The sequence below is a fragment of the Oryctolagus cuniculus genome, chromosome 2, assembly GCF_051225735.1.
Source record: "Oryctolagus cuniculus isolate XC-2025 breed Fujian yellow rabbit chromosome 2, ASM5122573v1, whole genome shotgun sequence".
NCBI classification, from domain to species: domain Eukaryota; kingdom Metazoa; phylum Chordata; class Mammalia; order Lagomorpha; family Leporidae; genus Oryctolagus; species Oryctolagus cuniculus.
Window position 1 is genome coordinate 46,968,924 of NC_142868.1, and position 16,562 is coordinate 46,985,485.

General features: G+C 48.8%; 1 protein-coding gene across 2 annotated transcripts in view; it reads right to left on the reverse strand.

Moving 5' to 3' along the window:
* EPHX2 (epoxide hydrolase 2) overlaps positions 1-14,880 on the reverse strand; it is a 40,116-nt gene extending 25,236 nt beyond the window's left edge. Inside the window, exons 1-5 of one of the 2 annotated variants that reach the window (XM_008249288.5) lie at positions 14,686-14,880; positions 9,136-9,220; positions 5,641-5,800; positions 2,846-3,036; positions 1,328-1,450 (exon numbers count right to left, since the gene is read on the reverse strand). In XM_008249288.5, coding sequence (XP_008247510.1) covers positions 1,328-1,450; positions 2,846-3,036; positions 5,641-5,800; positions 9,136-9,220; positions 14,686-14,786 — 660 coding nt within the window. In that variant the 5' untranslated portion in view covers positions 14,787-14,880. Of the gene's footprint in view, positions 1-1,327; positions 1,451-2,845; positions 3,037-5,640; positions 5,801-9,135; positions 9,221-14,232 lie in introns of both variants that reach the window. The other variant, XM_070069654.2, reaches the window with a different exon arrangement.
* Positions 14,881-16,562: the final 1,682 nt, after the last annotated feature.

Below are 16,562 nucleotides of genomic sequence, written 5' to 3' on the forward strand. Positions count from 1 at the left end.
TCCATAGTCTCCCCATGAGAAAGAGGCATGCTCTTCCTTGTCTCAAAAAAGGGGGATTTTTCTGTGGCCATATAAAATGCTGCAGCTGCCATGGCAGTGCTCCCCAAAAAATTACACACGGAATAGCCACAGGATCCAGCAGCTCCACTTCTGGGCGTAAACTCAGACACCTGTCCCGCAAAACTCGGGAGGTAAGTCGGGCCCCTCCTGTCTCCTCAGATAGGAACGCAGCAAAGAGAACAAGCACGGACATGCTCCGATCCCCACCCTGGGGTGCCTTCCTCCCTGCTGCACGGGACATCTAGGCTTGGGCAAGATGCTCTAAGGTTGGGAGTTGTTAGGTGCACAAGTTGTTTAAGGAAAAAGGGCGAATCTCTCCTGTTGTGGGCTGACTTGGGGTGGGCCCTACTCCAATCTGACAGGTGTCCTCACATGAAGAGGAGATGAGCATCCAGATGGCCACAGAAGGAGGACGCGAGGACACAGGCAGAGTGTGGTCACCCACGAGCAGGGAGAGAGGCTTCAGGGGATGCCAAGCCTGCCGCCACCTTGACCCCAGACTTCCAGCCTCCCAGAGAAATGGAGAGACGAGACATGTCTGTCACTGCAGGCACCCAGTCTGCGGCACTTTGCTAAGGCGGCCTTAGCAGACTTTTGTGCAGCCCTGGGTGTCTGGGCAGCTCAGGCAAGAGTCTGGCTTCCTCCTGCTTTCCTGCCCCTCACGCTGACAGCAGCCAGGGCACGGCGTCACGGCAAAGCCTTCAGTAAGCTGTCCCTTGTGGACTCAGTGACATCAGCGATCTTAGCCCAAAAGCACAAAGGTGCCTCAGGTCTGCAGGAGCTGGCCAGGCCCCAGGGCCAGGGCTAGGCTGCCCTAGCTTCCTAGGTGGGACACGGGTTTTACTTAAACTTTCCTGAAACTGCCGAGAGGGCCTGAGCCAGGTGGAACTCAACAGTACACGTAAGAGTGCCAGTGGTAGGCCCAGGTGGCCCAGGTAGGATCTACGCTCCTCAGAGTAAAAATTCTCCATATTTAGCCAAAGGGTAAGTCTGGGGTGGCCTTGGCCACCCCGCTCTGGTCTTGGTCTCCCCAGTCCTTGCACCACGGCTAGTCTAGATTCTTGCTCTCCGAATACCGTCTCCAAGTTCAGTGACTGCAGAGAGAGAAGCAATGCACCCTTGAAGGTCTCTATGCTCACTGTCAGACACTAATGGACCCCCATCCGTAGGTGCCCAGGTATCATGCGTGGAGCAAGAACTCCACACCCACCTGCTTCTCCTCTCTCGCTGCATAAACACAGATGACTCTGCTCGGACGGAAAGTTACCTGCACCCCGGTTACTTTCTCCAGTTCTCCCAGGGCTGTGTCGGTGTCACGGGCAAGGATGGTAACCATTCCCAAGTCACGGGCCGGCTTCAGATTACTCCCGAAGTCATCTAAGAAAACAACCTGGACCCAAAACAACCTGAACATCACTCATCATTCACCCAGAGGAAGTCTCTCACATTATGGAAAACACCAGTAAGAAACACGTTAAAATGCAAACAGGGGTTATGTTATGATGAGCACATAAGGAATTTTCCTCTCTCACTACAACTATTTACTCTTGAAATTAAAAACATTTAATTACATAAACAAATATACCCACACATGCCCCTTGGTTTCAGTTAATTCTAAAACCGCAAGGTTTTAGATGGTGGATACGAACTTGTCAAGACCACATGAAAATTCATCTGGGAAAAATCAACCTGAATGAACAGACAAAAATATCTGGAAAAGAACCATCCCAGGGACTGATAATAAAACAAACAGGAAGCTACAGAAGGAGAAAAGAAACAGACACATCCGTGAGACGGAAGAGTGTAGAAACACACAAGTACAAATGAGAATTTAGTGCTAATAAAGGTATCATGTCCAGTGGGAGACGGAGGTCGCTGAATGGTGCTGGCATGCCTGGTTAGCAGGACAAAAGCAGGTCCTTACTTCCTATCTCACCCCAAAATAAATTCTGAATGGAACAAAGGCTGAAATTTAAAAATAAAGATTTTTTTTTAAGGCCTCAAACATCACAGAAAAAGCAAGGGTGCGTTTATTTATAACCTTGAACAGAGCGGCCTAGAATTCTAAGCAGCTCGTGCACCCCCAAAAGCCATAGTGGGGGGCTGGACGGATTCAGAGTGCACTCAAACTGACAGTGCTGCTCTGAAGCCAACCGCAGGTGCACAGAAGGGCAGAGGCCGAGTCACCGTGGGGAAGGGCGGTGGCCCTGGCAGAGCTTGGCCAGGATTCCCATGGCCAGAGCCCAGGCTTGCTTCTCATCAGCCTGGGAGTGGGGCAGGGCTAGCAGCAGAGGGTCAGAAACGGGTGGCAAAGGAATTTGGTCTCGGTCCAATTGCCTTCTGCAGATGACAGAGGGGTACCCAGTGAACACAGGCAGTTCTGGAGAGAATACAAAAGAGAGGCCTTGAGGGGTGAGGGTGCCTAGTGCCGACTACAGTGCAATGGGGGTCATTTTCATCCTTTGTTTGGGGGAATCCTGACGAACTTTGAGGCCTCAACAAAGTGTCCCAAGGTCTCTGCTTCTTCCTATGTAAACTGAGGCTAGTAGCCTAATTGCTTTTGATGCTGCTGCCTGTTTTAATGAAGTCCTGTAAGAGCCATACCAACAGGTCAGATGTGAGTCTGCAGTAGAAGGTCCTGGACTGGTCCTTTCAGGGGAGTCCCGCCTGGGAGAAGTGGACCTGGACTGTGCTGCCAGGCCCCAGATGCACCCCCGCTCACTCCTCTCTGCTCTCTGGCTGCAGGGCTCCGAGACTTCTCCCCTGGAAAGAAGCATCCACGTACCTCACTGGGGCTGACCTTCAGTGTGTCCAGCACAAACTTGTAGATCTGAGGCTCTGGCTTGAGCATTCCGATTTGACACGACTCTATCAGGAAGTCAAAGTGCGGGTTCAGCTCACACATCATCTGGGCCAGGCCGCCTCTCTCGGCACTGTCATCCAGCCAGTTGTTGGTGAGGATGCAGGTGATAAATCCTGAGCCAAAAGTTAAAGGTCAACAGCACAGCTGCAGAACCCTGCCCTCCCATGCTCCGGACACCCCCAGGGACCCCGATAACAGGGCTTGGCAGGCTCCTGCTCATTCACAGCCATTTCCTACCATGGCCTCTGGATGGATGAGCTGGAAAAGGACCATCTGTATCTATGAGCACCTCCTGACACTGAGCTGGGAGTGAACTGTGTACATGAAGGGCTTTCGGAAGCCCAGATGCAGAAACAACTATCCCTTAGTCTCTTATGATGGCAGAAGAATGGTTTGACTATTTACCAGCTCCTTGGATCCTCCCCAACTACAAGCCAGGCAGGGCTGACCGTACATCCTGTATTACAGATGAACAAGCCAAAGTGCAGACAAGTTACAAGCTGCCCGGGGCCACGCACAGAGGTCCAAAGTTCCTTCTGGTCCATGTGACTGCAAACTCTGCTCCGTCCTATTTCAAAACACCTGCCTTGGCGCTCTGCATTGCCATTACGAAACCAGAAATATAGACAGAGGTAGCATTATCCCTGGCTTTTTTAATGTAAGATTTATTTATTTGAAAGGCAGAGTGACACAGGTAGAAGGAGAGAGACCTTCCATTTGCTGGTTCACTCCCCACATGGCTACAACAGCCAAGTCTGGGACAGGCTAAATTCAGGAGCTAGGAACTCCATTCTTGTCTCCCACATGAGTGGTAGGGAACCAAGTATTTGGCCATCATCTGCTGCCTTTCCAAATACATTAGCAGAGAGCTGGATTAGAAACAGCATAGCCAGGACTGAACCAGGCACTCCAATATAAGATGCCATAGTCACAAGCCAAAAATGGCTCGACCCACAGTGCCACAATGCCAGCCCCTATCCCCGGCTTTATTTGCCTCATCAGTGAAGGCGAGAACCAGGTAATCCTGGAAATGTGACACGGAGGAGTTGCTAGTGACTCCTTTTCATGTAAGATGAGGGAGGAATTTACAGACTTGGGATGCGGTATGGTTTGAATGTGAATCCCCCAAAAGCATATGTTGTGAACCTAATTCCCAAGGCAACACTGTTGTGAGACAGGGCCTAATGGAAGATAATGAGGCTGTGTAAGCATCACCCTCATGATAGATTAACGCCAATTTATAAGGCTTGAGGCTGCAGATCTATCTCCTGTTCTCTCATGCATGCACCCTTTCTTGCCTTTTCACCTTCCATGGCATGACACAACACGAAGGCCCCTGGCAGATGCAGTTCTCTCACTCTTAAATTTCCCAGCCTCCAGAACGGTGAGAAATAAATCACTGCTCTTCATAAATTACCCAGCCTCGGGTATTCTGTAACAGTAGCACAAAATTAACTATGAAAACTGGTACTGAGAAGTGAGGCCTGAAAATGTGGAAGCAGGTTTGGAACTGAGTGATGAGTAGAGGGTGGAAGAATTTGGAGAAGCAGTGTAGAAAAAGCCTAGATTTTCATGAAATGAACATTAAGGGCAATTCCTGTGAGTGCTCAGAAGATAATAATAATCTTCTTGGGAAGTGATAGCATGCTGATAGAAATATGGACCATAAAGGTCATTCAAATGAGGTCTCAGATGGAAATGAAGGTACTGGAAACTGGAATAAAGACCATCCATGTTACATAGCTGCAAAGAACTTGGCAGAATTGTGTGCATGTCCTAGGACTTTGTGGAGGCAGAATTCAAGAGCACTGAGCTAGGAGATCTGGAAGGGATTAAACTAAGCAGCAAAGCTTCCGTGGTGCTACAGGGTGATAGGTTGAGAGGTGGGGCCTCATGAGAGATGGTTAGGCAGTGAGGGTTTGGCCTTCATGAATGGATTACTGCTGATTATAGAAGACCTTGAGCCTGTAAATTGGATATCTGGCTCTCTCTCTCTCTCTCTCTCTCTCTCACTCTCTCCCCTGGCTCATACCCTCCTTTGTCCTTCCACCTCCAACCACGGGATGACACAGAATAAAGGCCCTTGCCAGACGTGGGACTGTCAATCTTAGACTTCCCAGCCTGCAGCCCTGCAAGAAATTAACCTCTGTTTTTTATAAACCGTCCACGTTCAGCTATTCTGTTACTGAAGCCCAGAAAAGAACGAGACTGATGGCTTAACCACAACTGCACAATATGCCCACTAAGAAAAGCTGGGCACCGATACTATATCAATGACTGCGGATGAACGTGACCTCAGGCCTCGGACCAGTAGACACAATCTGAGCCCATGTCAGTCAACTCCTCGATGAGCCACTCTGAACCCAGAGGAGGAGAAAGTCCTAACTGCTTGGAAGGCCTTGCTTTCCAAGTGCTGGGACAAGAAGTCAGGGCATTCATGTCATTATTGCTACCACTGGAAAGAGAACATTTTGTTCACCAGGCAGTCCCTGGCATAAGTTCTTATTTGTTAGATAAAATCCTGTTGTTTGTCCATTCTAATAGTGCTATTTCTTGTCATTTGATAAATCCTGCCTTAGAGCCAGGCTTTAAGCTTGCTTTCCATCAAGACCCAGAAGATGTGTGATCTCAAATCATGCTTAGTTGTACCCTGAACTTAACCCTCTCGAGGGTTCTGGTGTGGTCAGGCCAGAGAGTGGCCAGTGCTGCACCCTTACCCCTCTTTCTGAGAGCGACAGCCGCCTGGAGCATGGGGTAGTTGATCTTCCTCGCTGAGATCGCCTGGCCAAAGATCTGATGTATAGAGAAATTCTCAGGCAGGCAGAGTCCAGAGGCCTTGGAACGTTGCCGGCAGTGTCCTTCCAGGAGCGGCTCCCACTGTAAAAGTGAGTTGATGGGGCGTTGCCAGTTGGAACAACGTTCAGAAAAGCTTTAGCAGTGTCTACTGAATCCCAACATATGCATTCCCATGACCACGCAGTCCCATCACTGGACACATATACGAATGCATGTTCCTCCAGAAACCATGGATAAAAAGTGTTCATAGCTGCACCAATCCTAAGAGTCTCAAAGCAAAAACTACTTAACCATCTGGATAGTACACTTATATACTACATACACTATAGTATATACAATGTATAGTATACACACTATAGTCTATAGAATATATAGTATACTATGTAATGTATGTACTATATATACTACAGTATATAGTATACCTATAGTACACACTATAAAAGCAGCATGATCTCTGAATGTCCTTAGACTGTCCGGGCTGCTGTGGCCAAAGAACAGAATCCTGGCAGCCAACAACAGCAGAAATGTACTTCTCATGGTTCTGAAGGGTGGCTCAAGGCGCCAGCAGCCTCACTGTGTGGTGAGGATGCGTTTTCTGTCTCCTAGCTGGGGTCCTCTCGCTGTCCTCGTGATGGACGTGGTGGATGAGGCGAGCTGGGCTCTGAAGCCTCTTTTACGAGGGTGTTAATCTCATTCGCACTCCAGGACTGTTACCTCAGGACCTAATTACTTCCTGAAGGTTCCGCCTCCCAGTACCATCACCGTGGGTTAGGGTTTCAATCTATCAATTTGGGAAGTGGGGGTGGGGGGAGGGGGACACACACACAAGCACATCAAGCCCCCCAAACTGGAAACTACCCAGTGTTTATTATTATAGGCTGAACCGTAGGCCTTCTACAGTCACATGTTAATGTCTTAACTCCCAGGACCTCACAATGTGACTTTATGTGGAGACATATTTTAAAGGGCCATTAGGGTAAAATGAGGCCATTAGGCACTGTCTTAGTCCAATAAGAAGAGTTAAGGACACAGAAAGGGAAGACCATGTGCGGGCACAGTAACAGTAGGCTGTCTCAAAAGAAGAAACAGTAGGCTGTTTCAAAAGAAACCGAACCCGGCGCCGTTAGACATAGCAATTAAGACGCCAACTGGGACACCCAAGTACATCCTTTAGGGTTCTCGAGTCTAACTTCCTGCTAAAGCACACCTTGGAAGGCAGCAGACAATGGCTTAAGCAATTGGGTCCCTTCACCCATGTGGGAAACTCAGATGAGTTCCTGACTCCTGGCTTCGGCCAGGCCCAGTCCTGGCTCTTACAGTATATGATGTATCTCTCTCTCTCTGCCTTTCAAATATATATAAATAAATAAATATTTTTTAAAAAAGTAAAGGAAAGGAATAAACCTGCTGACACTTTAATGTGGGACATCCAACTTCCTGAACTGTGAGAAATTTCTAGAGTGTAAGCCACTCATCTTAGGGAACGATTTTTGGTATGGACTAAGTACCTGTGTCACTCTGAAATTTCCATGTTGAAATCCTAACCCATAAGGTGATGGTATTTGTAGGTGGGCCTCCAGGGGCAGGCAGACCCCTTATGAATGGCATTAGGGGCCCTCGTAAAGAAGACATGAGACAGCTTGCTTTTATTCTCTCTCTCTGCTTTGCACCGTGTGAGGCTACTGCAAGAAGATGCCATCCGGAAATCAGGAAGATGGGCCTCACTGGACATTGAACCTACCTTGATCTTCAACTTGCCAGTCTCTACTGTGAAACAGAAATGTTTGTTGTTTAAATCACCCAGTCTACAATATATTTGTTATAGCAGTACAAGCTAAGACACAGGCCTAGCAAACTAATACACTAACCAATAGCATAATGGATTGTATACACACATCATCAGAGCATGACCATTTGTAATATCCCCAAATGGAACACTACCCAAACACCGATCAACTGCATAATGGATAACAGACTGGTATATAGACACACAATGGAATACCGTGCAGCAATGAGAATAAAACTACCTATAACTGCATGCAATAACATCTATGACTTCTTAAAGTACAGTGTGGAGTACCCAAAGCCAGGCACAGAATAATGCATCTGCACGACTCCACCTCCATAAAGCACAGAGCAGGCAGAGGGATCTCTACAGCTGGAAGTCCAGATGAAGTTACTTGTAGAGGGGACATAGGGCAGGTGCCTACAATGCTGGCAATGTTTCACTTCTCCACCTGGTGCTGGTGACACGAGGATGTCCAGTTTGTGAAAATCCATCAGGATGTACACCAGGTGTATTTTTCTGGCTGGCTAGTACACATCAGTGAAAAGTGAAAACATTCATTCCCAAGGGACTCTTCCTGCTAACAAAGCAATGGAAGGAGCCTTCATCACAGCAAATTTCAGTTTTTCAGACCTCTTCCTCTAGCCATGCAAGCTTCCTGGGAGCCACACACAGGCTAGCAGAAGCCAGAACAGCACTACTGGAAACCCACTCCATCACCCCTTGTTCCTTTAACACATACGGCGCTCTGAAGCTGTTTTACTAATCAAAGCTTTTGTAATGCTTCTTCCCCACAGCATCACCCCGGTTTTCATTCACTGGCTGCCATGATGCGTGTGTGTACACGTGTGTGTTAAAGCGACCGCAATGCTCACCACATTAATACCACATTTGCCTTCACAGAAGAGTTGGGCTTTTGTTTTTGATCATGGTGATTCCTAAGTTCTCAGCTAGAGTGGTAAGTGCCCGCAAATTAAAAAATTTGTTTTTAAATATAGGATGTTGTATGTGTGTGCTTGCAAGTAGATTCTTATCAATCGCCTTCTGAGAAACGTATTAGAACTCAAATAGTGTTAGATGCTGATTACTCTGTTAGAAAAAAATAACTGTGGCTGCGGTAACAGGAATAGGCTGAGCACCTGCTTTGTGCCAGGTACAGCACTAAACACCTTGCAGGCTTCACAACAGATGAAACACACAGTATTATCATGCCCATTTTACAAATGGCAAAGCTAAGGCTTTACGAAGTGAAGTAACTTGCTATGGTCACACTGGAAGTGGGAGCCAAGATTCCAGTCCTGATCTCTGGCTGCAGAGTTCACCCAGCTATAGCATCACTGAATTAAAGGTCCCTGTGTCCTTGCCCTAGAATAGCCACTCTGGCCATAGTAGCTCCTGGCATAGATCTTTAAGGACTGGACATTTCCCTCTGGGGGACCCAAACCACTGGTAACTTCAGCTTCATCCCCATCTGTCTCCAGGTCTCCCAGGTCAGTCTTGTGAGTGACGTGCCACCAAGGGCACGTGGGTGAAGAAGACACAGCCCTGCCCACAGTCAGCCCACAGTCACGCAGGAGATGGACAGGCAGGCAGAGCACGCCTCCCCAGGGGGCTGTGCGGAGTCCCTCACCTGGGAACGCGTGATCTCTCCTCTCAGGAGGCGGGTGCTGAACCCATCCGGGCCTCCTTCCTTGAAAGATTCATTCAGGAAGCCTCTAGAAAACACCAAGAAACAACGATGACGTCATCATGAACTCTCTGATGACTTCATGGGGGCTGCAGGTAGGCGACAGGTACTATTTATAGTCAGAGAGGCGTGCTGTGACAAAGGCATGCTGCCAGGGACTGCCAAACGCAGCTGTCAACTGTGACCATGGAGTCTGCCTGCAAGGAGCCACTCAGACTAGGACATGAGCCAAAAACGACATGGTTAGTGCTCCCAGAAGAGGTGGCTCATGGGAGGCCACCTAGCTGGCTCGCCATTGGAGGTGCTCCCTGCTCTGCCAGTTAAGGGACACGATCCAGACTGGACTGTCCGCATGACTGTTCTCCGCTCTCCTTTGCACAAGGCACTGTCCCAAAGGGCCTTTCATCAGTTCACATTCTTCTAAAAGAATGACAGTTTTCTCCCTGGTTTTCATTCTACACATATAGTTTCTATTTTACCATTTTCCAGTTTTTTAAAAAGCTTCCTGTGAGAAGGGATCAACAATGTCACTCCCCCAATTTCCTATGTAGAAGTTCTAACCCCCAGTATTTCAGGATGGGGACTATGTGTTTGCAGATAGGGGTTATTGAGTTAAGTGATGTCATTCGGGTGCGCTCAAATCCACCAGGATTAGTGTCCTTTAAAAAAAAGAGATTTAGGGGCCGGCGCCGCGGCTCACTAGGCTAATCCTCCGCCTAGTGGCGTCGGCACACCGGGTTCTAGTCCCGGTCGGGGAGCCGGATTCTGTCCTGGTCGCCCCTCTTCCAGACCAGCTCTCTGCTATGGCCTGGGAGTGCAGTGGAGGATGGCCCAAGTGCTTGGGCCCTGCACCCCATGGGAGACCAGGATAAGCACCTGCCTCCTGCTTTTGGATCAGCGTGGTGCGCTGGCCGCGGCGGCTATTGGAGGGTGAACCAACGGCAAAAGGAAGACCTTTCTCTCTGTCTGTCTCTCTCACTGTCCACTTTGCCTGTCAAAAAAAAAAAAAAAAAGAGAGAGAGAGAGAGATTTATTTATTGATCTGAAAGTAAGAGTTACAGAAAGAGAGAGAGAGAGAGATCTTCCACACTGGTTTACCCCCGAGGTGGCCACAATGGCCAACAGTGGGCCAGGCTGAAGCCAGAAACCAGGAGCCTCTTCCAGGTCTTGCACATGGGGAGCAGGGGCCCAAACACTTGGGCCATCTTCTGGTGATTTTTCCCAGGCTGTTAGCATAGAGTTGGATTGGAAGTAGAGCAGCCAGGATACGAACTGGTGCCCATATGGTGCCAGCATCACAGGTGGTAGCTTAATCTCCTATGCCAAAATGCCGGCCCTAACTAGTGTCCTCCTAAGAGGACCTTTGACACAGACCCACACAGAAAGAACTGTGTGAAGACACAGGGAAGAGCACTACACAAGTCAACTCAACAGCCTTTCATTGAGTACCTAAGGTATACAAGGCACTGTGTTCCATGTTGTGATACGGTAACGGGAAAATGTGATTCTACTCTTAAGGAGCTCCCAGGGGATGAGGGAGACAATATGCAAACAAATAGCTACAGTGCCTTGGCTGCCTGACATAGAAAAGCAAAAGGGAATTCACTCTTTCTGCCTGGAGAGTAAGGGCTGAGGGAAGAAGAGGAACTGAGGGAGGAAGGAGATGCCACTGCATCTGTAAAACAAGAGCAAGGGGTAAGGAAAGGAGGGGAGGAGAAGGAGAAGACATTGAGATAACCAAAACATCCTTGGCACTGGGAAACAGGAATTGCATGCCTCACAAAGGCAGTGAGTGTAAAGTGGCTATTACAGGACGAGAAATTGGAGCATCTGGGACAGGTGTTTGGCCTAGCAGTGAAGACGCTGCCTGGGTTTAAGTCTCGGCTCTGTTCCAGTTCCAGCCTCCTGCTAATGCACACCCTGAGAGGCAGCAGGTGCTGAACCTAGGAAGCTGCGTCTCTGCCACCCACTTGGATTGAGTGCCAGGCTCTCAGCTTCAGCAGGCCCCAGGCCTGGTCCCTGGAAGCACTGGGAGAATAAAGCAGTACAAGAAGCTTGTTCTCTGTCTCTCTTTGCCTCTCAAATAAGTAAATAGAATTTTTAAAAACTGGTGAATCTCTGGTGGGCATTTGGCACAGTAGTTGGTTCTCCTGCAGGCCGTGTCAAAGGGTCTGGGTCAAGTCCCGGCTATGCCACTTCCAATCCAGCTTCCTGCTAAGATGCACCCTGGGAGGCAGTAAATGATGGCTCAGGAACCTGGGCTGCTGACACCCACATGGTAGACCCAAGTTGGATTCCAGGCTCCTGGATTTGTCCTGGCCTCACCATGGCTACTATGCTGTGGCAGGCTTCTGGGGAGTGAACCAGGAGATAGAAAGAAGAGCTCTCCCTCTGTCGTGGTGCAGTGAGCTAAGCTAGTTATGCCATCATCAGTGTGCAGGTTCAAATCCTAGCTGCTCTGCTGCCCAGCCGGCTCTCTGCCAAGGTGCCCGGGAAGGCGCTGGAGGATTATCCAGGTAGTTAGGTCCCTTCTGCTCAGGTGGGAGGCCCCAAGGAAGCTCTGAGCTCCTGGCTTTGGCATGGACCAGCCCCAGTGGCTGCAGCTATTCAGGGTATTAAGCAGTGGATGGGAGATCTCTCTCCCCTGCCCCCCAACACTCTACCTTTCAAATAAATTAAAAATCCTTTTTTTTTTTAAAAAAAAGGAAGAACCCACCCTTCCTCTTTAAAATAAAATGAAAATAAGGAAAATTAATAAAATAAAAAGTGATGAATCAAAAGGCACAAGAAAATATCTAAGAACAAAGAGTAAAATGATAAAGCAATGAAAAGAAGATCTGTGAAGGGCAAATTCCTTCAATAAGCAAACAATAAGGATTCTAGAACAGACCAGAGATGCACTCGGTCACAGCGCCAAGGGCAGAAAACCTCTCTGGACTGAAGGAGTTCGTCCTTAGATTAAAAGCACTTGCCAAGGGATGGCCATTCGGTTCCGCTGTTAAGACACCACTTTGGACATCGGCATTCCATACAAGAGTGCCTGGGTTCCTATCCAGCTTCCTGCTAAATGCACATCGTAGGAAGCAGCAGGTGACGGCTCAAGAACTGGGGTCCTTGCCACCTCTATCGGAGACCTGGATGGAGTTCCAGGCTCTGCATGTTGGCCTGGTGCAGCACCAGCTGTTGTGGGCATTTGGGGAGTAGCCCAGCAGATGGAAGTTCGCTCTCTGTGTCTCTCTCTCTCTCCCTAATTTCCAAATAATAAATAATATTTCAAAAAAAAAAGCACTCGCCAAGTATTGGAGAAATGTCTCAATTCCTAGGATACAAAAGTAGAAAAGTCAACCTGGAAGAAAAGCAAATTATAAACCAAAGAAAAACCAAAATTCAGACTGATATTAAGCTTCTGTTCTGTATCTTCAAACATCAGAAGATTCGCCTTCACTGCTGAGATAAAAATGCAACGAGCAAAAGTCTTTCAACTTATTTTATGTGTGTGATGGCAGCAGAAAGATTCTAAGACACATAAAACTAACAGTTTACCATCACATGCCTCTCTAGGAAAAAAAAAAAAAAAAAAAAAAAAAGATGCCCAGTTGACTTAGACCAAAGGTTAAAAAAACCTTACCAACAGGAAAGTTGGTTTTAAGACAGCAAATTGCTGGAAAATGAGGTATCAAAAAATTCCATTCACCATAGCTTAGAAAAAACCCAAAACACCAGGAATAAATTTAATGAAAGATGTTTAAGTGCTCTACTATGAAAACTATAAAACTAAGAGAAATTAAAGATGTCAGCATATGGGAATTTATGTCAAGTTCAAGGATTGGAAGACAATAGTATTTGGGCAAAAGTTCTTAAATTAAATTAAATATTCAATTAATTAGATTAAATATTTAATTTGATCCCTTGGGGCCGACGCTGTGGTGCAGAGGGTCAAAGCCCTGACCTGAAGCGCCAGCATCCCATATGGGTACCAGTTCTAGTCCTGGCTGCTCCTTTTCTGATCCAGCTCTCTGCTATGACCTGGGATAGCAGTAGAAGATGGCCCAAGTCCTTGGGCCCCTGCACCTGCGTGGGGGACTCAGAGGAAGCTCCTGGTTCCTGGCTTCTGATCGTCGCAGCTCCGGCCGTTGTGGCCATCTGGGGAGTGAACCAACAGATGGAAGACCTCTCTCTCTGTCTCTGCCTCTCTCTCTAACTCTGTCTTTCAAATAAATAAAAAATAAATCTAAAAAAAAAAATCTTTAAAAAAAGATTTAATTTAATCCCAATCAAAATCACAGCAGGCTCTCTGTGTATGGAGGTAAATTGATACACTGTCTATACAATTTATTTGGAAACTCAAAGACACAGAATAGTCAAAACACTTGAAACAATTCGAAGCATTTACACTGACATACTTTAAGGTTTGTTTTATCTTTTTTTTTTTTTTTTTTTTTTTTTTTTTTTTTTTTTTGACAGGCAGAGTGGACAGTGAGAGAGAGAGAGAGACAGAGAGAAAGGTCTTCCTTTTGCGGTTGGTTCACCCTCCAATGGCCGCCGCGGCAGGTGCGCTGCAGCCAGCGCATCGCGCTGATCCGAAGCCAGGAGCCAGGTGCTTTTCCTGGTCTCCCATGGGGTGCAGGGCCCAAAGACTTGGGCCACCCTCCACTGCACTCCCAGGCCATAGCAGAGAGCTGGCCTGGAAGAGGGGCAACCGGGACAGAATCTGGAGCCCCGACTGGGACTAGAACCTAGTGTGCCGGCGCTGCAAGGCGGAGGATTAGCCTATTGAGTCACGGCGCCGAACCAAGGTTTATTTTAAAGCCATAATGCTCAGGAAAGAGTGGTACCATGGCAAAGACCTATGAATCAACATAACTGGGAATTCAGAAATAGACATGAATACAGTCACTCGATTTCCTAACAAAGGCACCGCCAAAATTGAAAGCACAGGAAATCACTCAGAATCTCAGCATGGCTGGGGAAGGTTCTTCCAGGTATTTCCCAGAGCTGCAACTGCACTGCATACGTCGTCTCTCGCTCTGATGGGTTTACCTCTTTCAAGCACGCATTTAACACGGTCATCTGCAGCATCACTCAGGGTCTCTGCGCGTCCCAGTAGTTGGTGGGCGCCCATCTCCCAGGGATCAGGCGTCGGAGGTCTCTGCAGCTGCTATGCTACCAAGCGAACTGGCCGCCGCCGTGAGTCGCCAGGATTCATTCCAGCAGAATTAAACTGGCCCCGGACAGCTCAGTAATTACTTTCCCTTTTGGAGCAGCTTTCAATACTGCTATTGAGAGAGCAATTTTGGAGTCTTCTGCAAGGTTTAATTACTTAGTATTTAGAAGACAACGGCTCCACTCACAGACCCAGGTATTTTAGGGCCAGCTAATTATTCTAACCTTTTGCAGAGTTCTCACCCTGCAGCGACCAGACACCAGGCGCGGAGTCCAGAGAGGGACCTGCCCCCGCGGCACCGAGCGGCCCGCGGCGCCGGGGGCCCTTACCTGGGCAGCGCCAGGGCCTCATCGGCCTTGCTGAAGGCGCTGAAGATCGAGGGCAGCGCCAGCACCCCGTCCAGGTCGAACACGGCCGCACGCAGCGCCATGGCGCTCTGCGCCGCAGCCTCGCGCAGAGACGCAAAGCGCAAGGCCCTGCCGGGAACTGGAGCTCCGCGCCGCGGGGCTTCTCGGCTGGAGGCCGGCTCAGGCCCCAGCTCTGATTCCCAGTCCGGGCCCTGCCCCGGGACCCCGCCTCCGCTCCGCCCCCGGCCTGGCGCCCGCCCGGGAGCATTTCCAGGTCTGCGTCCCTCGCCTCCCGCCTCTGGGCGGGCCCAAGGCCCCTGACCTGGAACTCCGCTCTAAAGGAAAATTCTTCGGTTGCGTCAATTTGCAGAGCAAAGGTCTCCTCACCCCTGAATCCCTGGCTTAACACCAATTGAAGAGACTTTACAGCCTCTTGAGTCGAGTCAGGAGGAAAGAGAGAGAGACAGAGGCAGAGACAGAGAACGCGCAAATGCTTTTTCATTCAGTATTCGGTCTTGTGGGCCTGCTCACTAAACAGCTTCGCTGGATTCCTACTTGTTTACTGATCCCTCACTGCGCTGCCTGCTCCCCCCAGCTCTTGGTTGCCAGGCAAAAGCATTTCTAGAATAAGTAGAAGGCTCCAGGCCTGGCGCCAGCGCCATGCTGCTTGGTCGCCAGTCTCTTGCGGAAATGAGGCCCAGAGGAAATGCATCTGGGCTGTTTCCCCTGTGTACATTTTGCTTGTAAGGATGCTGCGGAAAGCAGGCGAGGTTTGCATTCGATCGAGGATTTCCCTACTGTTGGCTCAGTTCTGTTTCAGGACTGGAAGCCCCAGATGTGCCTGCTGAGGCTGCTTGGCGCCCTCACGCCTTCTAGTGTCCCTCCGCGATGTAAAAACCGTGCCTGTTGGCCTGCTAGCCCCGGGGGCACCAGCCAAGTGCGCGGCTCAGGACACAGACAGGGAGATCTGGCCTTTGACTGTGTTATCTGAATCTATGCAGGATCTCCCCTGCCATTTAGCTGCAGAGGGTACCAGACGCCTTACTGAAGTCGAGGTTTACGGGGTCTCTGGATCCAGCAATCCTCACCAGATCAACAAGAGAGATGAGTTCACTCGGGGGTGATTGTCCTCAGAGGGCGAGCCAGCGCGTCCCTGTCCTAGCCTCTTCTAGGATCCTGGGTCAGATGGCCATCAGTGACTCCTGAGAGTCCTTCCTAAGGAGCAGGGAGTAGGCAGCAGTGCCAGATGTTGCAACAAGAGCTAGAAAAAAGACTTTATTTTGCAATTGGCTAACACTGAGTGACCCCTCAGGAAACACTGTCGGTGGAGATTTGGCAGGAAGAAGCCAGATCACCCTGGGTTTGAAGACTAAAAAAGAAGGGAAAGTATAGTGAAGTAGTTGCTCAAGAAGTTGAATTTCCTTTTTTTTTTTTTTTTAAAGCAAGTTGTGGCCTGACTTACACAGCATGAAACGTCTTAGATTTGACTTTCCTTGGAGCTCCGGACTTGCATCCCCAATTTCTTACCCAATGTCTGCTGAATGTCTAATGAGCATTTTGAATTTGTCATGGCCAGAATCGAATCCTGCCAGAACATTCCCCATCTTCCTAAGTGGCATCTCCACAGTTCAGTTGCTTAGTCCAAAGAACTTGGAACTGACTCCTGATCCCTGGTTCCCGGTAGCTAATCACTATGTCCTTGAACCTCGTGGCAGCCAGCTAACTGGAGGAAAGGTTGGTTGCAGCTTCCACTGGGAGTCTTTCTTAAAAGCCCAGCCTGGAGCTCACTCCTCCATTCTTCTCAAAGATTTTGTTGACTCCTAATCTCTCCTATTAAATCCCTTTCTTCTCTTTCTATT